Genomic DNA, 25,796 nt, shown 5'->3' on the forward strand with positions numbered 1-25,796 from the left:
GCTATAACACAAATGGTGTCAAGTCAGAAATTTACAAGATATATGACCTCTAACTCAGTTATTATAGAGCAGCTAATGGAATTCAACACTCATCAAGCACATATTATCTGATTACAAGGCTTGGTCCAGCAATTTGAATAAAAAAGGCAAGAAAGTAGGTCACTCAGCTTTTCAGAGGGCTGACACAGTGCTCTGGTGACAAGCTGCTTAACTCACAGCTAAGCGTTCATGGTTTCAATCCATGATCACAGCTGATGTTGGAGGCATGATCTCCAAGCTCAGGACAGTAGGTGAAACACCATTCTCAGATTCATGACAGGGCACCTGTTCACCTTACTAAGCTTGCCAGACAGAAATACACCCGCTACATGGCATCAGAGAGTCTGCTGGCTCCCACTCCTACCATGCTGCTCCTTCATGGTTTGGTTTTCAGCTCTGGAGTCACTCAGCCCTGAGCTGAATCCCAGCCCGGCGAGGCATCAGGAGGATACAGACTACCACTTCCCAAGTTTAAGCATCCCACACCTCAGCATCCTAGAAGCATTTACTAATAGGATGGAAAAAGGGTGTCAAAACCAAAACAAAGTAAAATCTTCCCTGGGACTTGCAGCAATCTCACTAAAAGTGCCTATGAAGTGAAGAGGTTTAAAAATGTTTCCTGAATGTGAAGCGAGAAAGACCAGAAGGTTGCCAAGCGAAGAGAGGTCTGCACCCTGCACTCTGACATGTGGAAGTGTACTCTGCTGCTGAGACAGCCTCGTAGCACCTTGTGGCTTCTGGATTACATTCAAAACTTGGCTTTCTTTGGCAATGGTGTTCCTGGAAGCGATGCTGTGATTTTCAAACTAACTGATTTTGCGGACAGGTTTCTTCAAAAGAAGTGGCGTGGAAGGAGACAAAGAAGACCAGGCCTCTTTCACACAACCTCCTTCTTATACTGTGCTGCCAAACACCAGCAACATTTCTACTCTGCTGATGCACTTGGCTGGCCATGACATCTGAACTCTCCTCCAGACAGGGGAGATCGTGAAGCTAGAGATGCGAGCTATGAATCACCAGCAGATCTGCTCCTCATGCTTGCAGAAAAGACCTGGCATCTGTTGGGAACTTTGGGAACTGAAGCATTTGAGAGGCCATTTGTAAAGCCCCTACAATGGTTACATGTGCAGCTGGTTGCTGTCTTTAGTTGTAACACGGACTGCTGGAAAACAGAGTCACATTGAATGGTGACACCAGTATAATGAAGCATCAACTCCCCACCAGTCAGATTTATAGCTACACATGTGGGTATTTTCCAGCCAAGCAAAGTGACCAGAAACCCAGCCAAAGCACCCTAAACCCCAGCAGATTATCATTCCTGTGCATGGCCTCAGTTCCAAAGGGAATCCAGAAGAGAAACTCCATTCGTCCCAAGATCTGGGACTTAATGGCACTTCCTAGGCCTTCAGATGCTTCCTATATCTCTCCCTTCCACAGGAAGGTAACCAGAAAGCACACAAGAACCCAGAATTATTAGGTTTGGATTTCTTTTTTTTTTTGTGGTTGGATTATAACCATTCCTATTGGGGAAAACAAGCAATTGCACACAGATCTGTTGATATCACTTGCCAAAACTAGTACCAGAGCTGCCAACTTGCTTCAAAAAATCAAGATGATAAGAATCAGAAGCTGCAAGAGGTGAGTTTCATGGAATCAACAGACAGAAACTCTATTGCTAGAACCCCAGCAAGCTGACAACAACCTTCCAGGAGTGTTTTGTACTCCTGTCAACAAGGTCAGGCAGAAAGGAAAAAAAATATCCTTGCCCAAAAGCAATCGTCTCTGGCTTTGAAAGACAGAGGAAAACATCCCAACATGAAATGAAAGAACTGATGTTATCACAGTCCGAACACAGTGAGGAAAGAGGATACTATTCCCAGACTATTCCCCACCATTCACCCCCACCACTCTCTGCTCAGCTTTCTACTCTTTCAGCTCTCCTATATACCCACACCATTGATCTGATCAGTAAGGTAAGCTCAGTTAATTCAAGCAATTTCAATAGTCTTCATTTCTTTTTTTTTAAACCCAGATATTCTTGAAAAAAACAGCTTGAGAAGCAGCTTCTTGCAGTTATGTCAGTGGATATGAAGGTGCAGTTCTTCCCTCAAAGAGGCAGCAATGAATAGCTAAGAAGACGGCAAAACTTTTTAACCTAAACTTGCTGCCGGCAGCAGGGCACGTCTGACTGCAGCTCAGCAGAATCAAACAGTGGCTTAACCACGCGGTCGGCTCCCCAGGGGAGCTCCACTGGGCAGGTCATGCATCTGTGGTTAGAGACAAGCAGCCTTCCTTGGCTTCATTGACTGCCCTTATCTAGATCAGCACATGTATCCTGTCATAATCAAGTCCAGCTCACTCATATGGGCCTTCCAAAGACAATAAAAAGGGACAGTTAAGTCTTGTTCTTTATTGATCTGCTCAAGGAGAGCTTCCAGATCTCCCAAAACGATTGTTGAAACGGGCTGTTTCCACCCTTTTTCCAGTGCCATAGATACTAGAGGCACCTTAACAACACAGAGGTTTTAGTAGTATTATTTACTGAATAGTAATAAAATAGCGTGAATCTGATGATAATGATTTAGCAAGTTTCTCCCACATGATTGAACTGAGTCAGATTTTTCAGTAAGGCTTGGAACAAACTTACCTCTGGCAAACAGAACTCAGGCACAGAGTCTACAAACACGTGGCCAGAGCACTCCTTTAGCTCCTGTAAGAAAAGCACATGGACAGAGGAGACACAAAACCACAATGCAATGTTACTCCAATGCAGCAGATTTTGCACTTTCAAAACCTTTTCTTTAGCACAGGTAATTTCCAGCCCGTTACTACATTATGTTTATTCCCCTTCTAGATAGAATTTGCTGTAAGCAGATCTGCTGAAATTGCTTTCATGCGAGATGTGGCTGCTTGGAGCTTCAAGGGAACAGATCCTCGCTTGGGGGAACAGAAACAGCACTCTGGTAGGTAAGGAAAGAGACTCTGCTAACCACGGGCTGGGTTTGCTATAGGCCATGAGGGAGATGCTGTTCTACAAAGGTGCATGTTCTCTGCTCTTCCAACTGCAGATGTGTTGGCTGGGAAATCTGTAACAATACAAGTTGACTTTGTCTGTCAGAATCAAAAATAAAGTATGAACTGAAAAGTGGGTCATGAAGACCACTCTTCTCGGAACTGCTGCTCTCCTGCCCCGGAAGGTGTGCACAGAGCCTTTGCAGTGCTCTGGCTATCTTACCAGTTCGGAATTTAGCTTTGGTTCCCAATAACATCAAACCTTTTCTGTTTTATTAGGAGCAGAATCAATTTTTAGCCCCTGCCTCAGAGCATTTGATGAAACATATTTTGGGGATCTAAGCCCCACGTGGCACTTTTTGTTAGAGTTATCTCTACTGGATCTCTAGTCCTCTATTTTCTTCTTCTTTTTTTAAGGCTGACATCAGAAATCTTTGTCACATGAGAAGTCACATTCCTCAGGATTACACATGGAACAAAAATATTCCCAACTCTAGTCCTAACACACCTCACAGGCTACCTATCACCTGCTCTGCCTTCTCTTGTGGATGCTTATCGTGCTTGGCCCCGGGTTAGTAGTCTCAGCCAGCTTCAGACTGACAGAATTAAAGATTGAATCCAATTCTTAATAATTACAGTGCACCTGCCAACTAATAACGAATGAGCAATTACATCTAGTGGCAGAAGTCTCCTAACCTCATCTCAAGGGAGTTCAAAATGATTAAAACTAGATCGCAGCAAATTTCAGTGCCTCTCCAGGACTTAAGTTTTATAACTGTCATCCAGAGAGTGCTGTAACAGGAATGTCCACCCGACATGATAAAACGTCCCCCTTTGACTCCTTCCCTTGCCGTTTTCCAGCATGGGTCAAAGAATTTACCATTCCAAGCAGTTACAGTGGTCAAGGTGAAGGTAGGAGATGCTGCCTTTGAATTTTTAACACATGATTTCCATTGACGCTGTGTGAGTTTGGCGATTTCTCCCGAGCACACACTGCAGTAGCAGTACTACAGAAATGTAAATACATCACATATAAAAATACACTGACAGCCTACCCGTTCTTTGGACAGAACCGAGCCCAAAGCTCTGAGACCAAGGCTGGGGTTCAGGAGAAACAAGTTCCAGGGAATTCAAACTGGGCAACTCGAGTCCTGTCACTGAACCTCTGTAGCTCTGCGACTGCCAGTTAGCATGTGCTCTGAACAGAGCTGTTACTATTTTACTAACAGAAATGCTGCCTATACAGTTTCTTTTGTCTGCAATGAGAAGAAAAACCGGGTCTTTAATCTGTGATCTTCAGCTCCCTTGCCTGTAAAAATCAGATCAATCCATTTTGTCCACCTCAAAGTCCCCTGCAAAAGCAACTATTATTACTGTTTTCCTTTAATGTTCACATAGTCAGAGAACAGTCTATTAAAACAGTATTTTCTCTACTGATACCTACCGCTGCAACCATTTGAAATGCATCTGCCTATTTTACTAACATCTGACATATTTTTGTGTTCATTGTTCCTCTATGGCAGACCAAGCTGGATGCTGCAGTGCCTAGTTTTGGTTGAAGCCTCAGATAAATTCTGCCTACAAAACTAATGTAATGAAAAGAGGGGGAAAAAAGACAAATTAAGTGTCTCTCATATAGCTGAGTTAAGTCCTGTGTCTTAGGAGGCTGGAGATAACATCCTCCTGGCTATGGCCAGCCCCAGAACACATGTTGATGGTAGAGGACCACAGGATAAAGCCCTGGAGGGAAGAGGGGCCCAAGAAAGCTGGTTAATATTCAAGGATCACCTCCTCCAAGCTCATAAGCTATCGCATCCCAACAAAGAGCAGTCAGGCAAAACCTCCAGGAGGCCTGCATGGATGAACAAGGAGCTCTTGGAGAAACTCAAACACAAAAAGGCAGCCTACAGAGTGTGGAAGCAAGGACAGGTAGCCTGGGAGGAATACAGGGAAATTGTCCGAGCAGCCAGGGATCAGGTTAGGAAAGCTAAAGCCTTGACAAAATTAAGGCTGGCCAGGGATGTCAAGGGCAACACGTAAAGCTTCTATAGGTATGTCAGTGATAAAAGGAAGACTTGGGAAAAGGTGGGCCCTCTCCGGAAGGAAATGGGAGACCTGGTTACCTGGGATATGGAGAAGGCTGAGGTACTTGGTGACTTTTTTGCCTCAGTCTTCACCAGCAAGTGCTCAAGCCACACCACCCAAATCACAGAAGGCACAGGCAGGGACGGGGAGAACAAGGAACCACCCACTGTAGGAGAAGATCTGGTTCGAGACTATCTAAGGAACCTGAAGGTGCACAAGTCCATGGGACCTGATGAGATGCAACTGTGGCTCCTGAGGGGACCGGCAGATGAAGTTGCTAGGTCACTATCCATCGTATTTGAGAAGTTGTGACAGTCCAGTGAAGTTCCAACTGACTGGAAAAGGGGAAACAAAACCCCCATTTTAAAAGAGAAAAAAGGAAGACCTGGGGAACTGCAGGCCAGTCAGTCTCACCTCTGTGCCCGGCAAGATCATGGTGCAGATCCTCCTGGAAACTATGCTAAGGCACATGGAAAATAAGGAGGTGTTTGGTGACAATCAACATGGCTTCACTAAGGGCAAATAGTGCCTGACAAATTTGGTGGCCTTCTACAACAGGGTTACAGTGTTGGTGGCTAAGGGAGGAGCAACTGATGGCATCTACCTGGACTTGTGCAAAGCATTTGACACTGTCCCACACGACATCCTTGTCTCTAAACTGGGGAGACATGATTTTGAGGGATGGACCACTCGGTGGATAAGGAATTGGCTGGATGGTCACACTCAAAGAGTCGCAGTAAACGGCTCCCTGTCCAAGGGGAGACCAGGGACAAGTGACGTTCCTCAGGGGTTGGTATTGGGACTGGTGCTGTGTAGCATCTTTGTCAGCGACATGGACAGTGGGATGGAGTACACCCTCAGCAAGCTTGCTGACGAGACCAAGCTGTGTGGTGTGGTTGACACGCTGGAGGGAAGGGGTGCCATCCAGAGGGACCTTGACAGGCTTGAGAGGTGGGCCCGCATGAGCCTTATGAAGTTTGACAAGGCCAAGTGCAAGGTCCTTCACCTGGGTCAGGGCAATCCCAAGCACAAATACCAGCTGGGCAGAGAATGGATTGAGAGTAGCCCTGAGGAGAAGGACTTGGGGGTGTTGGTTGAGGAGAAACTCAACATGAGCCAGCAATGTGCACTCACAGCCTAGAAAACCAACCGTTCCCTGGGCTGCATCACCAGCAGCGTGGGCAGCAGGGCGAGGGAGGGGGTTCTGCCCCTCTGCTCCGCTCTGTGAGACCCCCCTGCAGCACCGCCTCCAGCTCTGGGCTCCTCAGCATGGGACAGACACGGGCCTGTTGGAGCAGGGCCAGAGCAGGGCCATAAAGATTATCAGAGGGCTGAAGCACCATTCCTATGACGATGGGCTGAGAGACTTGGGGTTGTTCAGCCTGGAGAAGAGAAGGCTGTGGGGAGACGTTACAGCAGCCTTCCGATACCTGAAGGGGCCTACAAGAAAGCTGGAGTGGGATGTTTTACAAGGGCATGTAGAGATATGAGAAGGGGTAATGGCTTTAAACTGAAAGAGGGTAGATTTAGATTAGATATAAGGGGGAAATTCTTCATTAGGAGGGTGGTGAGGCACTGGAATGGGTTGCCCAGAGAAGCTGTGGATGCCCCATCCATGGCAGTGTTCAAGACCAGGTTGGATGGGGCTTTGAGCAACCTGGTCTAGTGGAAGGTGTCTCTGCCCTGTCTCTGCAGGGGGTTGGAACTAGATGACCTTTAAGGTCCCTGTCAACCCAAACCATACTATGATTCTATGGTTCTATGATTTCAGAGGCAAAGACATGCTTTTCCTCTGTAAGTGACCTCCCATGGGCAAACCATTCACTTTCTCATAGTTCTCCTGTCTAAAAAACGGTATGATACCAACCTAATGATAAAATCATGCTTTTAAATGAAGCATGCTATGAAGCTTTAGTGTCAGAAAAGTGAGACTGTTGAATAAAAGGCACTCTAAGAAGGCAAAGCACTATTATTTTTGGAGCTCCGTGAAATAAGAAAATATTCATACTGGTGATTTCTTCATTTTAAGAGGATATTTTTAAAAGTTAGGCTACCTCTGAGGACTGAAGGCCTCAGCGTTGCTATTAGCATTTTGTTTCAAAATGTTCTGCTCTACAAGGACATCATGGTTGGTAAGGGTACACATAGAAAGCTTTGCGATGAGTCAGCATGGAAGTATTGTCCCTGCAGCGCAAGCTCCTAACCTGTCATGTAGCTGTTTGCATGGCAAGAAAACTCTAACCATCAGTATAAATACCTTGTCCAGAAATGTGCTTCCATCTTTCAAAACCCAACCAGGAAGTTTGGACAGCCTGGGGCTGCAGAAAGAGAGAAAAATTATTTCAATATGAATTATACCATTATCAGTGGTTACGCACAGACCTTCTATTTAGTGTCATACAGGAAAAGACCACCATTTCTGTCTCAGTGAACTAACAATCTCCATAAAACAGACAGACAGTTTCACTGTGTTTAAGCGTTCACTGAAATGACTTTTACAAATCATGATTATGACACTTATAAGTAAAAAGAATAAGAGGACGATGCATGCAGGGAGTTTGATGTTTGTCATTTACGGTGAGAATTTCAAAAAGGCTCAGTGCTGCTTATGTTGCCCTGTGGTGAAACTGGCTGTATAAACAGAAGAAGGGTTAGGGCAGCAACAAACTCTGTGTCTGAAACAATACAAAAGCACCGTAAAACCGCTCTGGGACAGAAGACGACAGAAAAATATTCCCATTAGCAACAGCAGGGAAAGACCGATGTTCTGGACTAAGTCATTTATAGACACAGAGGTTGCGATTTTATATCCACATAAACCATGGTCTCATGCTTAGGTCTCACCCTGAAAACCCACACCAACAGCTGCACAGTGCTTTTGCTTGTGTTGGAAGGACAAAGGGGCAAGGAGGTATTGCTGTGAACTGCGTGTTTTAGGTTGGCAGGTCTGGTACCTGTCAGCAATGGCAGAGCCCCCTTTTTTTAATTGTTTCACATGCTAATAAAGAACCTTCAAAGTGGACATAGTGATTCTGAGTTTACAGTAGTAATTGCTGCGGCATATCTTGCTACCATAACTGAAAGACTTATTCATACTTCACAGTGACATTTGATTTTTGCATGAGCCTACAGCTTAGCTCTAAAACCACTGCCTGCCCAGATTCAAGCATATCTCCAGAAATCCAAAAAAGAAAAAGTTGAGGAAACAAGAGAATTGAACCCACCCGGAACCAAGCTCTGCCACGATCCCAGATTTGGAGACAGAACTCGAGAACCTGGTTGCAATGAAATTTGCAAGTGTTATGCACTAAGCTCTACAGATGGGCATGCTCATACGCTATAAGGGCTTTCAAATTTAAGATCTTGAAAATAAGAAGTGATTCAAGGGCTCAGAGGAATGTTGTGTTCAGACTAACATCACTATAAAAGAACAAATCCTAACTGGCACTCCAGAAAGTCACAAGGAAGGAAAAAGGGGAAATCTAAGACTCAAGGAGTGAAGACGGAAGGTAAGAGGTGGAAGCAGAAGGACATGTCACTGAGAAGCTATGCCAGAGAAGCGCAATCCCCTTTTGAGGATAAGGAATAAGTCTGAAGAAGTCTGACGATAGGAAAGATGAGGTGGCTAAACGTACTACCCACTGACAGGTTCAAAAGCACAATTTAAGAGCAGTATTTTGAAGACTGGGGGCTGAGTAGAATTGGTGCAGAGAACTAAAAGAGCTATGTAAAAAAGCAGGGAAAAAGCGAGAACCAACCATTCTGACATGCAATAACTTTGACAGATAAGGGAGGAGAGGACAAAAACCTCGGTTGGAAGGAACACCTGGAGGTCTGTAGCCCCATGTCTCAAAGCCAGCACTGGACCAGATCAGGCTTTGTCCAGCTGTGTCTTGCAAATCCCTGGAGCGTGAGATTCTAGAGCCTCTCTGGGGATGGGGGAAAGTGCTAAGAAAAACTTTCTCACTGGGAGGCTAACACCCTGCCTGAACCTCTCAAGACAATTTGTGGCCGCTAGCCCCTTACACTGTCTGCCACTGTCAAGGAGAGTTTGGCTCTGTGGCTCTTGTAACTTCCTTTCAAGCCGATGTAGGTGGCTGTTAGCTCCCCATCTAGCCTCCTCTCTGCCAGACTGAATAAGCCCAGCTCCCTCACCCTCTCCATGCAGCCATGGGCTCCAGACCCTGACCATCTCGGAGTCCCCTGAGCACCCTCTGCAGTTTCTCTGCATCTGTCTTCAACTGGGAATCCAAACCTGGATCCATTTGTGGTTTCACCAGCACGAGACAGAGAGGAATAACCTTTCCCCGATCTGCTGGCCCTACTCCCCCTAATTTAGCCTAGTCCGTGGTTTGCCTTATTCACAATGAAAGAGCACTATTGACTTGCACTAAGTCTGACATCCACTGTATGCAGTCCTGTCAAGAGAGGCAAAATTAGCAGATAGGGCTTGCGTGTGGGTGAAAGTGGAATAAGCAACACAGCACAGAAAGGACTCTTTACCTTGAAGCCAAGAAGTAACACAGTTCCTGCCGACATAGTTTTGACATTGCAATAGAGTGATTGATTAATCCAAAATAGCTCGAACTGTCCCATAAATAATGTGAGCAAGTGTGTCATGGCTAGACAGGAAAGGTTAAGAGCTTCCCACATGTTCATTTTATCGTTTTGCATTTGACTTTGGTACAGGGGAGAAAATTCCAGTTGACAAACCTCCTTTAAAGTACATGAACTAGCATAAAGTGTTTGGCAACTGCAGGTACTTTGCACATGCTCCATGGGCTGGTGAGAACAAGGACTGCCATTTCCAGGACAAGGTGGAACCTAAATACCTTTTGACGGGCTTTTTTTGAAGAGCAAAGGACTCTAAAAAATGTCCAGTCCCTTTAATGACACAACCACTACACCACTTTCCTCTCTTAGAGATTAAAGCACAGGCTCTCAAAATGTTTGCTCAGGGAGGGTCCCGTGCCAGGTATGACACAGGCTTTAGCTGCATAGCAAAGATCCTCTGTAATATCATACTTTTATGCTCCAAAGAGGTAAAATTAGGGCACCCTTGCAGAGCACGTACTGAGACTTGCAGAGCCCAAGTGGTTCGTGGATCCTACTTTGGGGACCTTTGGTTTAAAGGCAGCAGAGAGAAGCATACCTTCTCTCTGGTCAAGGTTTCACATGGGTCCATCTCAGCCTAGCTGCAAGAAGCAGCACTTCTGGTTCCGAGAGGATATCCAGCTGGTAATCACCTAAGACCTGACAAACCGATGTTCAAATTCTTGTGCTGCCACATTTCAGAGGTATTTAGACATCATAGTACTGGAGATCTGATATATAGTGGTACAACTATGAATACTATAGAGAGATAAGGACTTTTTAGTGGTGGCCACATTCCTCCTCAAGTTTCTAACTAATTTCCACAACTCCCTGCAGGACATCTGTTTTGTAGCATACTGAAGAGATCAATTATTTGCCCAAGTCCACATGCTTAGGACAATCCTTGCTGTAAGGGGTGTTCAATCACCTTAGCGACAAGACTGATTGGATTTAAATCCAACTGTTTGCTCCCATTCCATTGGGCCATCAGGGGTCAAATCTGACATCCTTTCTTATTGAGTTTGAGTCATTTTAATGCAGACATTCAGGAGGTACTTGGGAAATTCCAGGTTGTGACCTGCAATTTGACTGTTCATTCCCAGGGTCTGCTATTGGCAGACAAAGCTGGCATATCCCTGGGGAGCGTTGATGCCTGCAGTCCTAAAGAACCTCTTAAGCCTTTGTTCAATCACCTAATTTTGCTACTTATTCCTCTCCCAATTTCCTTTTTCTTTGGGAGGGTGGGAGAAAGCGAATGCACCTCAATTTCCCAAATGTTCTGGATCCCTTCAAAATCTACTACTGCCCTTTAATGTTGTAGTTAGTAACTGGAATGGGACAAAAATTGACTGTAACACTGATTCGTCTTAAGGCGTCTGTCGCCTACTCTACAGCAGATCTTGAACTCCACATTCTAGCAGAACAATGCACATACATTGCCTATTCTTTTGTTCTCCAAAAAATAACACATCATAGGAAGCACTGGACAAACTGCTTTAACCTTATGAGGTCACTTAGGAAACCCCCTTTCCCAATCACATTCTCCCCCTTCTCAATTGAACCTCCCCTGAACCAGAACGTTCCTCACTCGTTTCCTTGTGGTCAAAGTTACTAAATGGTTTTTGTGAGAACTCCTACTGCTTTCCATCACCAAGACTTACTCATTCCCACCTTTCCAACCCTTCATTTTTGTAATTTACTCCATTTATGTAAGATGAAAGTCACCCTAACTGAATATCTAAATTCATCTAAAAACCTGGGAAAATATGACTTTGTAGTTAGGGCATAGAAGGGGGAGTCTTGATCTCAGGATCCTCTTCTAGGCTCTACTTCTGTTTCACTGCCGTTCCATTCCTGTGCCCAGCTGCACTGCCCCTCTATTTATTTAATTTTTAAAAGGGAACAATTATGCCACCGAGTCAACTAACGAGGACTGTTAAGTGCTATTTTTCTTTGCATTAGTCCATGCTCTGAAGAAAAGCCTGAGAAGACAGTGGTTAAACAGTACTTGCTGGGCTCCATGCACTCCATTCTCAGTTACCCATTTATCTCATCTTGCATGAAGCAGCCAGAAAGATGACAGATATGTGACCTCACTTGTGCTGAGCAGTTGCTGCAATACTTTACTGAAGCTTAGAATAAATTATCTAGAAAAACCAATCAATAAATCCATAAAATGTCTTCCGTCTACTGAGCCAAAGGACGTTATTTTGATAAAGAGAATTTTTAAGTGAACAAAGTCTATTTATGATATCAGATGATGCTGTTCATTTGTACTCATCCCCTCCCTCCTTCCAAAACACCATTTCATGCAGAGCACTCCAACCGCAACCCAAGAAGACACAGACTAAGTGCTTACAGGCCACAGAACATACCTCTGAACCAGCGGCAACGGGAGGAAATTGAGGGTGGACGTCATATCCAGCCCGCAATCCAACATGATGGTGGTGGATTTGAACTTGAGTACGTTGCATGGTAAAGTTGGATGTCCTGACAGGCAGTACTGAAAGAAGAATATGAGGATGAGTTACTCAAGACCTTTACCAACAGAGTGCACCTCCCTGAAAATGGTCTTTTTCTCCCTTTCTTTTTAAACACGTAGTTTCACACACACCAGAACAAAACCTGATTTCCTACAAATTTGTGTCTCAGAGCTGTGTGTGTTCATTGAGATTTTCCCATGTCTGGGTCTGAAGGGGCAGATTTTCTTCAGACAAGTTTTTTGGATCACAAGGGTTGAGAGGATGGCATAGCTCCCCTCTCCAACTTAGGAAAGAGATTCTCTTTTTTTCTAACAGCCACCTATTTTCACAAAAATCCCAAAAAATCAGTTTCTTCAAAACTCAGGCCTACTGGCAAAACTTGGCTGAAATTGGCTAGCAAATTTGAAAATTACCTGGGGTGGAAAGGGAGGGAGACAATCCCTGCAGGAACACAGGTTTTATTTCCTTAAGAAACCTGCCTAAACAAACAAACAAGGTGCAGCCCCATCTCCTGTGGCTGCTTGGCACAGATCAGCAGAGGAAGCTGGAGGTGTGCAGGGCAGCAGCTCCGGGGCATGCTCTCACCTGCTTTTTGTCTTGCTAAAAGCAAACAGGAAACACGAGGGAATGGACAACCGTACCTGAATGGAAAGGTTTATGTACTGAGAAATCCCAAATGCTTTGCAAGCTTAATGAGCCAGTAAGCAGGTTATGTACAGGGGCACTTCAGCATCATTGAGATGCAGTCGCCTCTTGTATGGAGAGTGGAAAAACATTTAACAAGGCACAGGAGCAGCTGAAGCTTTGAATAAGAAGAGAAATGAATAAAAATGCCAGCTTTAAAATGCAGGATTAGAAACATAAATGAATGAATAGAGAGCGGCCACCTCGGCGTGAGGGTTCCTCTTTGATGAGGGATTCGATGGTTCTTCAGGGACTGCAATAATAGGAGATTTTGCATCTGGAGTACCAGGTTTTGCATCTCCCAAGTCTGGGCATCTGATTGCACAGCAACGCTCACGTGGTCAAACTTTAGCTTTTAAATTCAAGTTTTGGTCAATTAAGATGAAAAATATCAATTGGTTGGCCATGCACTGCACTGCACTGAAAACAGACTCCATCATTCTCTAAGTCATTTATGCCTTATGCTTTCTTCTTATACTTATTCGACAAGGTGGAAGGAAGGTAGATTAATCATTTCATTTTCTACTTCTGTTCATGATATGTTAACATAGGACTGCAGCTGTCTGGATTAACAACTCCCGAGGAGTCTATTTACATACATTCATCAAAAACTTGTTTTAAATTATATTTAAATATTAAAAAGCTACTAAGCCCCAAATACTAAATAAAAAATATCTCAAAGACATTTTCTTTAAATTCACAAAGCCTTAATTATTAAAGAGCAACATTATATTTTGCCTGCTGTTAGCAAAGTTTAAAAAAAACACATGAAAAGCCAAGCTGGTGAAGAAATGAGTATCCAAGTAAGGAATTCAGCTGTTTTATTCAGAAATGTAAAATGCGCATGTGAAATTAAGTTCTCACCAGACCAGAACTTTGACAACTGACGCTACAAATCCAAATAAATAGAAAGAAATGAAGGGAAAAATAAGATCTAAACTATTTTTGTAGCTTTTAAACTACTGGTAATTAAAAAAGGCAATGAAATATCACCACTTTTATCAGCAAAATACTTTCTTGCTTTTTTTAAAATCATGACTAGGATCATGACCCCAACATCTACGAGCTAACTGGAAAATCTTCTTTTCTTTTTTCTTTAAAAGCATCTAAAATAATCTATATCTGTGGCTGTCACGCTGTGGTAAATGGATTCCTGGGAGTCAATGGACTCTTTCTATTAGACTCAAGTGACGTGACTAAAAAAAAAAGCTATTCATATATACTATACAGCTATTTCCACAGGTGACATTTCTGGGCCCGTTAGAATTTTAGATTAGGAATCAAAAAATCTGAGCGTCTCCACTATATACGCCTCTATACACACTACAACTGTGATAATTTCCACCCAGTTCATACTTGTTACTGTTTAAAACAGTTTCAGAGACCCCAGTCACAGATATTCCTGACCAGACTAAAATGCAAGTCCTTTTTGCTCTAAGATTTGTTTGCTTCCATGTTTATTCCCTTACGGCTAAAAGCTGGTGCAGCTAATGCACTAGGTGCCTCATGTCCTCGTTAAAAAACAGTAAATGTAAAAAAGGTCACAAAATATACACAAAGCACAGAAATATGCCCACCTCGGCTCACAACTTTCTTGGCAGGCTTTGTAGATTGCATGGAAGTTTGACAGAGCAGGGCATAGGAATGAAGATGAGGGGCTAATTCCAGATGCTAAGGCTCTCCCGGAGACGGGATCTCAGCAGACATCTGGCTCACGCCGAGCGCTCGCCAGCTCGGAGCCTGCCTGGTGATCTCATGGATGGCAGTGTGACAGAGAAAAGAGATGATGTCTCACGCCAGCAGCTCCAAAACATTCAACATTTTGCAGGTTAAAGCCAGTGCTTTGAATTCCAGCTGAAGCCAACAAATACTGCAGTGCATTCTTCCAGTATTAATATCATGTGCTAGCTTAAAATCTAGGTGGAAATTAGCCACTGGATTAGCCTGGGCCAAAGCACATTCAAATTTGTGGGAGTCTGATGTTTTCATGGGACTACTTCATCTGGAGTCCGTCACCTTTACCTTGATCTTCCAAATTCAACGCAAATATACGAGAAAAAAGGATGAAAGAGCATCCAACTCCTACCACCATGACCCTGAGGCAAGTATAAGATGAAAAATCTGGTCTTGTGATCCCCAGTCCCTAATGTATACACAGGTCTAAAAGTGTTACAATACAGATTTCAGACAGCTTGCATTCCCCACGCCAACCCCTTCCCTCTCCCTACCCCTATGCAAGACTCCAGACGTAACAAAGAAGCCTGCATTTCCACTATGGTCTTAATTTAAAGATTTCTCAGCTTGCTTTTCCCCCCTGCATTATATCAGCCTCTACAATCACATCCAGAAGCGCTCAGATTTGCAGTTTGTCCCACTGGCAGCATTCATCCACGCAGAGAGACCTAATCGTGTATGCAAGATTATGCAGGATTGAGCCCTTTGGCAACTTGCCTATCGAATTAATTTAACACAGTTACACCACAGGTAGCAATTTATTGGAAGTCTCAAAACAAGCCCAGAATCCAAGTTCAAGTCTATGAAGCCTCCTCAAGACAAACTGCTCAGTCTGAAAACCGAGAGAGAATCTTACGTTTAACAATGGTGTAATTTTGGGTTAAACAAATCACGTTATGCTCAGGTATTTCGAAAGCTGCTTTGATTTTCACCTCCAGAAAAATAATTACAGCACATTCTGTCAAACAGGGAAATTCTTCCTGGAAAATGAAGTAGCAGCTGAATCCAAGGTCTCTGGGAAACTTAAATAGTTGAAAATAGAGATCTAGGAAGGAGACCAATATTAGGGGCATTTTCTTTTCTGACAGAAAATAATGTCTTCTCTTTCAGAAAAGCCTTCCCTTCAGAAGACTGCAGTATCAGAACCAAACTGTCAGAAGCATAGCGCGCCCTTGGCACAGCTATTCCAGGCTGAACTTCTTAGTAGCAATTACCTGTACTGACATCACACCGCCTATGGAAAGTAATTTTATTATGAACCACGGGGATTTATTAACATTTCTAGAGCAACCCAGCGGAAGTCACACGTGCAGCCGGCTAGCTCCGGCACTGCTCCACGACGAGACTCCTGTTTAAGGGTAGGAAGGCAGACAAGCACCTCCTCCCTCTTCCTCCTCCTCCTCCTCCTGGCTCCCAGCGATGTTTCATCCCACCCAACACCCCAAGAAGCCCGGCAGGCAGGGGGCCGGAGGAGAGCCGCCTGCCCCCCTTCCCGCACTCCAGGCCCCATCCCCTCAGCCGGCCGCCCCCCCCGACCGTTTAACGGCCGCTCGCGCGGCGGGCTGCTGAGGGGAGCGGGGTCGGGTGGGGCCACCCCGATTCCCTCATGGCCGCCCCCCCCTCAGCGTCCCCTCACGCCCGGCAGGGCTGAGGCTGTCGCAAGCCCGAGGGGCAATGCCGGGAAGCCCCCCTCACCCGCAGCGCCCCCAACCCCACACACTCACCAGCTTCATGCTTTACCCGGCTCTATTTACCGGGACAATCCTGCCCCCACCTTCCTGCCCCCCCCCGCCGCCCCAGGGCGTCATGGGACTTGTAGTCCCGCCGCTCCCCCCGCCCAGGATGAAGTCATGGCTGATCCCTTCCTAGGCATGTCGGGAGTTGTAGTCCGGCCCCCTACGCTCCCCCGCACCCCATGGCGCGCCGCGCCCCCGAGGCATGCTGGGAGTTGTAGTCCCCGCGGGGCGCCTCTCCCCGTCACCCTGGGGAGGGGGGACTACAAGTCCCAGGGTCTCACAGCGGCAGCAGGTGGGAGCTTGGATGTTGATATCAACATGGCGCTTGTCAGACAGACAAAGACAGTCAGTCTGGTGTGATTGAGCCAAAAAAAAAAAAAAAAAAAAAAAAAAAAAAAGAGAGAGGGAGCGAGCGAGGAGGAGGGAGCGGCAGGAGGAGAGCCAGACGGGGAGGGGGGCCCTCGTCCTCGGGGGGGCTGGGGAGGGGGGCTCGGCGGCTGAGGGATTTCCTTCCCCCCCTCCCCTATTGTTCTCGCCCCCCGTTAATCTCCCCTCAGGCTGGGGCGGGGGACCCCCCCCACTTCTGCCGTTCCATGGTGAGGTGGAGACGCCGCCAGCACCCAGAGGTGAGTGTTGGTTGTGGGGAGGAGGGAAGTGTGGGGCGGGAGGGAGGGGGGGGTTGTGAGGGGAGGGGGCGGGCGGGTGGGTGGGCTGGAGGGAGGGAGGGAAGGGGGAGCGGGAAGGGGGTCCCCCCTCAGCCGGCAACGCCGCTGCCTGCGGGGGAGTTGAGCCGCGCCGGAGAGCGGGTTTTCCTCGCAGGGTGTGAGTGAGGAGGGGGGGAAGCCGGGGCGGGGGGCGGGCAGGGGCAGCCCCTCAGCCCGGGCTCGCCGGCAGAGTTTGAGCCCCGGCTCCGGGTGGATGTCCCCACGCGGGGGGAGGCTGCCGCGGGGGTCTGCGGGAGGGCAGGGCAAGCTTTGGGTTTTAAAGAAGAACCCTCCATCCTTCTTCCTGCCATTGATTTATTCTTATTTTTTTTCCTACCCCTCTGCCGGGTGTGGGGGGTGACGGACTCGTGGTGGCGGGAGTCCCCTCAGCCTGGGTGGGTGCTTCTTCTTATTTCTTTTTCTTTTTTTTGGGGGGGGGGGGGGGGCCGGGGATCGATTTTGTTCGTCCCCGAGTTTGGGGCTGGGCTGGCCAGCCCTAGCGCGGGTGCGGGGGTCCCCCCGCTCCCCAGGACCCCCAGGGTGGGCTGCCCCGGCCGTAGTTTGGCCGGGAAAAATGCAGAGGAAGGGGGGGAACCTGCGACCCTGCGGGGATATGGAACCCGGTGCGTCCCGAGGATCGACCCCCCACCTCGTCGGGGCTCGTGTCTAGGGGAACCCCGTGCTTTGTGCCTATGGCGATTCTGGGGGGGTGGGGGGGAACCCGAACTCCGCCGGATCCCAGGGCTGGGGGGCTGCTGAGGGCGTGATCTGTTGCAGCTCCCGGGGCTTTGAGAGAGGTTTTTCGGGGGAGGGCGAAGGCGTGAATCCGAAGGGTGCCTTGTTGGTGGAGTTTAACATGGGAAGGGGTGGGGGAGGAGGAGGAGGGAGGACCTGGAGGAAGTCATTCCCAAAACGTGCGAGGAGAGCTTGGGTGGGGTGTCATAGGCTTGTTTATTTTGTACTTCTTTGGGAAGAGATGGGGTAAATGCTTTCGTATCCGTGCCGGGGCTCTGTTTTCGGAAGAAGAGTGTGTTTGACCCCAGGAGCGGTTGGAGGAAGTGGCAGGGAATGCCGCCGAACTGTTCTGCTGTGCTTCGGGGTTAAAACAAAACAAGAGGCGAGTGTTTTTGGGTGCAAAACACACATGCGAGACAGACCGAGCCGAGTTCTTCAGCCTCAGTTTTGTCTGATTTTCTTTTTTTTTTTTTTTCTCAGTTGTTCTAAGAGTGTCTCTTGGTATGTTTGTAGAGCACTTCTTCGGAAAGCTTTTTTTTTTTTTTTTTTAAAAAACCTTGGTGTGTGTGCTGTTCTTCCCAGTCTTGTCGTGTTAGGGACCAAAAAAAAAAGCCTTTTTTGGGGGGTTGGGGAGGGAAGAAGGAAGAGGAAATGAAGACTGTAAGCATGTTTGCCGTTTGCCTGTGGAGTCGGGTATAGCTCAATTTGTTCTCCTGCTCGAGTAACGTTGGCAGTACAGAGAAGTGGCTTTCAAGTACAAAATGTACATGAACAAAACCTGGAAAGATTTGAACTTTGTAGGAAGGAAAGTGTTAAACTGATGGCCAGGGTTTGTGAGCAGTGTCGGAGCAGATCTGGTAGACGCTAGCTACGTGCCCCTGCTTCAAACTAACGGGGATGGAGGAAAAGGAAACTGGTGGGGATAAAAAAAATACAATTTGCATGAATGATACCATGTAAAATATATCGTGTCGGAGGGAGAGATTGTGCTCTGCAGACGATTTGTGGGCTGGCAAAACCCTGAAGTGCCTGCTTGTGTCCCGTGATATGACTAGCTCATTTCTGCAGGGCTCATCAGGTACAGGCTCTGCTTCCTTCCTGGGATGGTGCAGCTGGCATTTGATTTCCTCCATGGATGGGAGAGGAGTCGTCCTGTGCAGTTTTTTTCCCTGAGATGATTGCATTTTCTTTGGCCTTGCTGTACCCTGCCTCATTAGTAGGAACTGCATCTATATTTATTTACCATTATACCGTGTCCCTTGGGATGTCGGGTGTAGTTTGGAGTAGGTATATATGGATTTATCACTCTTAACATTTTTTTTTTTTTCTCCCATCATGCTAGGGCCAAATCCGTCAACAGCAGAGAACAAACTCAATTTATTTCTGTGCTTTGCATCTCCCTTTTTGCCATTTCTCTTCCAAATTGTGAAGAAAGCATCTCCGAGATGTGGATGAGGGAGGGAAGTAGGGGAGAAGAGAGAAAGGGATGGAATATGTTATCTGTGCAGGGATGCATTTTTTTCTGCATGTTCTAGGAGCACAAGGCTCTGTGAAAGAGCAGGGTTTGATACTGCATCTGAAAACTGGGGCTTGGGAACGCTCTCTTCCCTTACGTGAAGATTTTTCTTCAGCCTCATGACAGCCGCAACTTTTTCTGTGTGGTCGACAGAATTGTCTGACGAGCCCGGGCATGAGACTAGGAACAAGGAACTTGTGTTTTACTCAGCGATGTCTGTTCTTCCTCCTATCGTTCCTTTAGGACCAGTGCAAGCACCAGAACAGGCATCAGCATTTTTGCTCCTGTGTCATCCAACTCTGTTCAGAGCAGGTCTAGACGACATTGTGGTATGCAGACTGCCAGCTGTGTTATAGGAATGCTACCGTAGGTGAAACTGCAGGATTTTTAGAGAGTGGTAAGGAAATCTTGAAGAAGATCCTGTTGTGTGGATGAGGCCTGCTTATCTCTATAACTACTTTATTGAGCGGTCTTGAGCAATTCCTTTCTATTTTGTGACCTTTCTAGAAAACGTGCATCTCTCTAGCGTTATGATTCTGATAATTCCACAGAATTAGTAACCAGTGTCAGCTGCAGAAAGCTTACTTCTAAGGCAGCTTCTGTGTCTGGGTCTTACTGGTCTCTTTCGAAAGGATATTAAAAGTTCATGGCTGTCCAGTGTTTTGAAAATTAAATTATTATGAAGTGTTTACTTTACAGTGATAATCTGTAAGTTCATGGAAGTGTTTGATATGTGTTTTCATCGGTATCTGGAGCTGGGAAAACAGCAGGGTTCTGACATTCACTTTTAAAACTAATTTTATTTTTAATAAAATGAATTTTTAACAAGCATGACTTTCAAGAATTGTTCGACCATTAACTTTTGGGATTGCTCTTTCTTTGTTACATGTCGTTGGGGCAGTGGTGAAATTTGGGTCTTCAGGGTATGATGTTTGGGCGGGGAACTGGAAGAATTAATGAAACTGAAACATGAGAAAGGAAGAACGCTGTACTGTCCCTTTCATAAAGGGATCTCAGAAGATGTTCAGTTGTCTGTGTTACACAATAAATCAATTTGCATGAAATGACAGCACATTTTAATCTAAAGAAAGCAACTTGTGCTTTACAGTGATTTCTGTGCAGAGCTTTTAGGGACGCTACAGAATTGCACATTACAGTGTTGGGATCTGAGACAAATGTTTTTCATCTTCTGCAAAGTTTAGCATTTGAAATCAAACGCCTGAAGGGATGTTGTCAGCTTAAGAATCCTACTGCAAAAAAACCACGCCTTTCTTTCTCCTGTCCATAACTTCATGCAGCTTTGACACTTCTTCTAAAGTCTCTGAAGTTGGTTTTGCTTTATACCGATTTTAGTGGAGCAGGCATTGGATTCCACACACACGTCCTCATGGGGTTGGCCTTTAATTATACCTATGCTGATAATAATATCTTGTGGGTTGTCAATGAAGTGAGACCAATGTCATTATTACAGTGGGATTTTTAGGAGCTAATGAGGAGAATTTGAGTTTTTGGAGGGTCTAACTCATATCCCTAAAGCTGGTTTTACACGTAAGATTAGTAATAAACTGTATTTTAGCATTTTAATATTCCTGTATTGACTAAAGATCCCTTCTGACATGTATAAAATTAGAATGGCTGGGTAGCAAAGTATATGAAGAGTTTGTATTTGAACACTGTCATGCAAATGGATTGTATGTTAGTTATGAATGCAGTTTGCAGTGTTAATGCTAAAGATAAGTGTTTTGACAAATGCTTTTAATTTGGGGAACAATATGAGCAAGAATAACAGAATATGAAAAGAAAGTGTTATTTTTCATTTCACAGGTGGCAAACCAAGGTGTAGAGGGATTAACTTGCCCGGGTTCCTGCACGGAGTCTGCGGCAGAACTAGTAATCAGTCTGTGATCTCTTGGATTCGTCAGGGCTTTAATCAGAGTTTTTCTTCCTCCCCTCATTAATTGGCTAATTTCCACATTTTGAAAATAATGTCTAGAGATTATTTTTCTCTCCTCCAGTCTCAAACTTCATAGCATGAAGTTTTTTCGTTTTCTGTCAAGCCTTGAAAACACTGGGTTGGGAAGCTTCGCCTCAACAGCACCTCCCTGACATCCGATACTATCTTGAAACAGCCTCTGACAAGTGAACCCTCTCATTGAAATCATGTGAGGAATTTTATTACTCAACTCTGAAGATCTTCTGGGGGAAAGGAGGTTGCAAACTATTAACTATGTGGTCTTCATTGCAGGTTGGCACATAAAATGTTCTTATGTATTGAGGCAGTCATGTGGTCCACAGGAGGAAGTAGAGAATCGGCTCTGTAGTTGCTGGCCAACTGAAAATTTCATTTTCTAACTGTGAGAAACACATATTTTTGTGTTGTGCCTGCTAAAGAGATACATATTTGTTTGAAATCTTGTGTTTTTTCAAATGTGGTATTGTTTGATTTCCTTTACCTCCCCTCCAACTCGACTGGGTGCTTATGCAGGGTTAGCCTGTGACCATAAAAACATGTGGAGAGCCTTTTATGATCGATAGCCTTAAAAAGTATTTTGCGTTTGGGATGCTTCTTTTCTTTCCTGTTGCCATCAGGTTTACCAAAAGCTTGTTGTTCATGCAGGCTTCCTGCGTAAAACGCTGCCAAGCAAAGTGCTTGTTTCATAGTTATGAAGCTGCTGCCATCGCAATTACTGCATTGTAAAGCCTAACCTAATCAGAAGTGATCGATTTATGGCTGTAACTTGTGTGGTGTGCTGGTGGAGTACAGCTCTGATGTTTCACATTTGATTCATTATGGCCAAGCCACTGTCCTTCTCTTTTACTATTCTCTGATAAAATAATACTTAGTACCTTCGTCCGTAAACCCTTAAGTGCTTTGCAGAGGTATCAGAATTTTACAAATAGAGAAACTGAGGCATAAGGGCCGAGTGACTCACTCAAGGTCACATACTGAGTCAGTGCCAGTTGAACACAGCTGGCCCTATTTCCCATCTATTGCACTTCCACATCTCTGGTATATTAACGTGTATTAACCATACAAGGAGTTTACTGGCTGGTCTTCTCATGTGCTCGATAAGAATACCTAAGTCAATGAGATTTTTTTTTAACAGTGATGGATTTCCCATGTTCCATTGACTTCTGTGGTTTGACACTTGTCATCCTTATTTATTCAGTTATTTTTATTGCTTTTCATCCATTAGATTCCGCCCTCTCTCCTCACAACCAAAAGCTCTACTGGGATAAACTTTCTTACAAGACTATAAGGGATGCCCATTTTTCTTGCATAGCTTTTCTTCTGCTTCATTTAATAGGTTTTTTTTCAGTATTGGACTTCAAATCTATCTCAGGAATGCACATGCATGTTTGTTATTGTTTTGATTCAGCGCCGTGTTAATGTAGACACCAAAAGGTTGAACAATTACTATTTTGATGCGCTTTTTTGAGAAAAGAAAAAAATAATCTAGAGCTGGTTATTCTTGCCGTCTGTGTGCAGATTTCCCTTTCCCAGTTCTTAATCAAAGCTGCATGCAGGGTCTGAAGTTAAAGCCTGCTCTGAAAACTGGGAACTGCTGTAGTGCAGTGCTTTTGACAAAGTGTATTCTGCTTTATCTTTCCTGTGCAGCTAACCAGAAGGTATGGAAGGTCAGTTAACTCTTTCTCCTACAGTATTCCTCTGTGAATGTTTACTTCATCATTTCATGTTGGTTTCAGTGCAGCTACTGGCCTGCAACTTCTTACTAAGCATGGCCCTTCATCAGGCTGTGTTTAAGTGACTTCGGTAGCATGGCTCGGCAAAGACCTAGCCTCACGTGCACACCCGCGGTATGCCAGCAACTTCTCCCAGTTGCTATTTGCCCAACGGGTGGAGTGTTGTTTCCAAATCTGCTGAAGAGTTTCTCACAGCTGGAGGAAACACATTGCCTGCTTGGTGCATGGAGGTGTCATTCTTTCGTTCTCCACACATAGATGATGTCTATTTAGGCTACGTTAAACTTGGGTGAACCTCATTCACTGCTGTGGTGGTAGATGAGGTCTTAACGTTGGGCTAAGGAAGCAGTTTACAAGCCAGGCATACAAAATATATTAATTATGTTTGGCTCCACCCCTAGCTGAACCTCACTTGCCCTGAATTCCTGGCATCAGTTTTCTCCCCACTTTTAAACTTAATATTTAAGAAGCCTTGTTTTCTTTTCACTTTCTTAAAAAAATTATTGAATGTTAAGTTCAGCAGTAAAACAACTCCTGCTACTGAATACTGTAGGCTGCTCTTTCAGTGAGCTTTGTGAACAGCCAGTTTTATTCTTCTGATAAGACTATCCCCTATCAATTGGGAAGTGTAGCATATAGTCATTTCCTGCATTTTGAGCTGCCCATTGCTTATGAGCTCTGAAGTAAGCACTGAATCTGCTTTTTGTTCTTCCAGTGGTACTGTAATACTAATGGAAGCAGAAAGCATTTAGTTAGTTCATAAAATACAAGCGCTGTTTCTACTTGGATATTTATTCTGACCTTTATTTTGGACAGTTTTTCTGCCATGATCAGATTCTCTGATTACAATGTCAGCTTTCACTAGAAATCTCTTCGTGACTTAGCTGGCAGGGTTTTGGAGTTCGAGCAACTGGGTATGCAGCAGCTCTGACATGTAAGTAGTACTCAAATGTTGAAAAGGCAAGTTCTTCCTGGCAGTGAGGTTGCGCTGGGCTCTCGTTTCTAGGCTCTGCCATAGGTCTTACTTCATGACCTAGGGCAAACTTCTTGACTTGCCTGTGTTCCAGTGTGTAATATGAAAATAATCCTTTCAGGGCTGTTGAGATGCTTTCACGTTCGTGAAGTATTTGAAGATTCTTGGCTGGATGGTAGTGCGTGCTGCTGCTCTCGGTAATATAAACATGAATGTCATAAGTGTATTTACACAGAATAAGAAATAGTTATTTAAGCTGATACTGATTTTTTTGTGCCGCAGATGGGAGAGGTAAGTAGTTGATCACAGTTTTTTCAACTAAGTTGTGTTATGCATGGTTTCCAGACGTTGTAGTCGGTCGTTCTCTGTCTGTTTGCATTTTGTGGGACTTCCATCTGTTTGATGGAGCGGTGCTGTTTAGTGATAAGCAAAACAAGAAAAAGAAGGAACGTACTGAACTTGAAACTTATTCCTCCCTCTTCAATCTCCTCATCCATAGAAGTGGAATGATGTTAATGTATTGGAGATTCATAAAATTTAAGGCGAGAACAATTAAATCGCCTTGTCTGATATGTTTTATATGCTTTGTATCACAAGCTTTAAATTTTAATAATTTACTCTGAAACTGAGACCAGTAACTGATGTTTGGCTAAAAACAATTTGAAAACTTTCCAGCTTTGAGTGTCTGTCGTTGATAATTTCAGACTCATCACTTTGCTTGGTAGTTTGTGCCATCTTACTGTTAAAAACAAGTGGCTGGTTTCTAATTTGAATTTGTCTAAGTTCTGCTGCTGGTTCTTGTTACGACTTTCCTGACAAGATTAGAGCCCTTTAGTATCCAGTACTTTCTTGCCATTGAGGTACTTACACTCTGTAATCAAGTTACTCGATTGATAAGGAAACAGAGTTGAGCTTTTAAGTCTCACTCTGAGGCATTTTCTCCAGCACTCAGATCATCCGGTGATTCTTCATGGTCTCAGTTTATTTTTAACGTTGTGGAAACCAAAAATGGTGAATGTTCCAGCCTGTGTCTGATCCATACCGAAGACCGAGGTGCAACTGCCCTTTTTGCTACGCAGCCATTTAAAAGGTTCACAGCAGCCCTTTTGCACAGGAAAATCCTGTTGGTGAGCCTTGCTGCCACGACACTGAGATTCTTGCTATTAAAGTCTGCCACTTAGTAGTTACAGTCTGCATTTCGTAGATTATAAATTTGCCTTTGTATTAAGATGTGTTTTGCTCTCCTGAACTAAGTTAAGGCAGGTATTCAGACTTCTTTCTTTTGCTGTCCTTTCCTTGTAATAATGTACTGTTCCTGTAGTCTCGGTGTCAGTCACGGATTTTTATCTGCAGTGATAAAAATGTTGAACTGCATCAGACCTTAAATTTAGTGACAAAAAAAATTAGCATGATGCAATCCCAGGAAGTAGATTAAGAACTGGCTAACTGACAACTCTCAGAAAGTACCAGTCGATATGGAGCAGCCAATGTGGATTTCTACTGGAACCGAAGTACGCTCTGTGCACCTACTTTCTTCTGTTCGACTACATTTGTAATCTCAAAGAACAAAGTCCTTTATCAAGACATTTGCCATTAAAACATTCTGGCTGGCACTACCAAGGTCCCTGTTCTCTAATTCTTTAGTAGGAAAATACTTTTTTCTTTCTTCCCCATGTTGGTTTGCCTGGATTGATACCCAGCTGACCACTTTACAGCTCTCCAGATTTGCTCCATCCCCTTTTTGAGCATTAGCATAATACAAACATCTACCTGGCCTGGGGTTTTGCCCTCATTTCG

The 25,796-nt window shown here is 44.8% G+C and overlaps 2 protein-coding genes across 21 annotated transcripts in view; one reads left to right on the plus strand and one right to left on the minus strand.

Moving 5' to 3' along the window:
* INTS9 (integrator complex subunit 9) overlaps positions 1-16,423 on the minus strand; it is a 75,484-nt gene extending 59,061 nt beyond the window's left edge. The window contains exons 1-4 of the mRNA XM_075086504.1: positions 16,355-16,423; positions 12,105-12,232; positions 7,394-7,454; positions 2,687-2,749 (exon numbers count right to left, since the gene is read on the minus strand). Of these exons, the coding sequence (XP_074942605.1) occupies positions 2,687-2,749; positions 7,394-7,454; positions 12,105-12,232; positions 16,355-16,363 (261 nt within the window). The 5' untranslated portion in view covers positions 16,364-16,423. The remainder of the gene's footprint in view (positions 1-2,686; positions 2,750-7,393; positions 7,455-12,104; positions 12,233-16,354) is intronic.
* A 220-nt stretch (positions 16,424-16,643) lies between these two features.
* The window catches only part of HMBOX1 (homeobox containing 1), a 127,616-nt gene continuing 118,463 nt past the window's right edge, over positions 16,644-25,796 (plus strand). For 15 of the 20 annotated variants that reach the window (XM_075086507.1, XM_075086509.1, XM_075086516.1 and 12 more), the window contains exon 1: positions 16,644-16,992. The gene's annotated coding sequence lies outside the window, so the exon portion shown is untranslated. Of the gene's footprint in view, positions 16,993-17,098; positions 17,189-17,395; positions 17,466-17,960; positions 23,961-25,796 lie in introns of those variants that run through there. The other 5 variants (XM_075086508.1, XM_075086520.1, XM_075086518.1 and 2 more) reach the window with 5 other exon arrangements.

Source organism: Phalacrocorax aristotelis, chromosome 3 (assembly GCF_949628215.1).
Source record: "Phalacrocorax aristotelis chromosome 3, bGulAri2.1, whole genome shotgun sequence".
Classification (NCBI taxonomy): domain Eukaryota; kingdom Metazoa; phylum Chordata; class Aves; order Suliformes; family Phalacrocoracidae; genus Phalacrocorax; species Phalacrocorax aristotelis.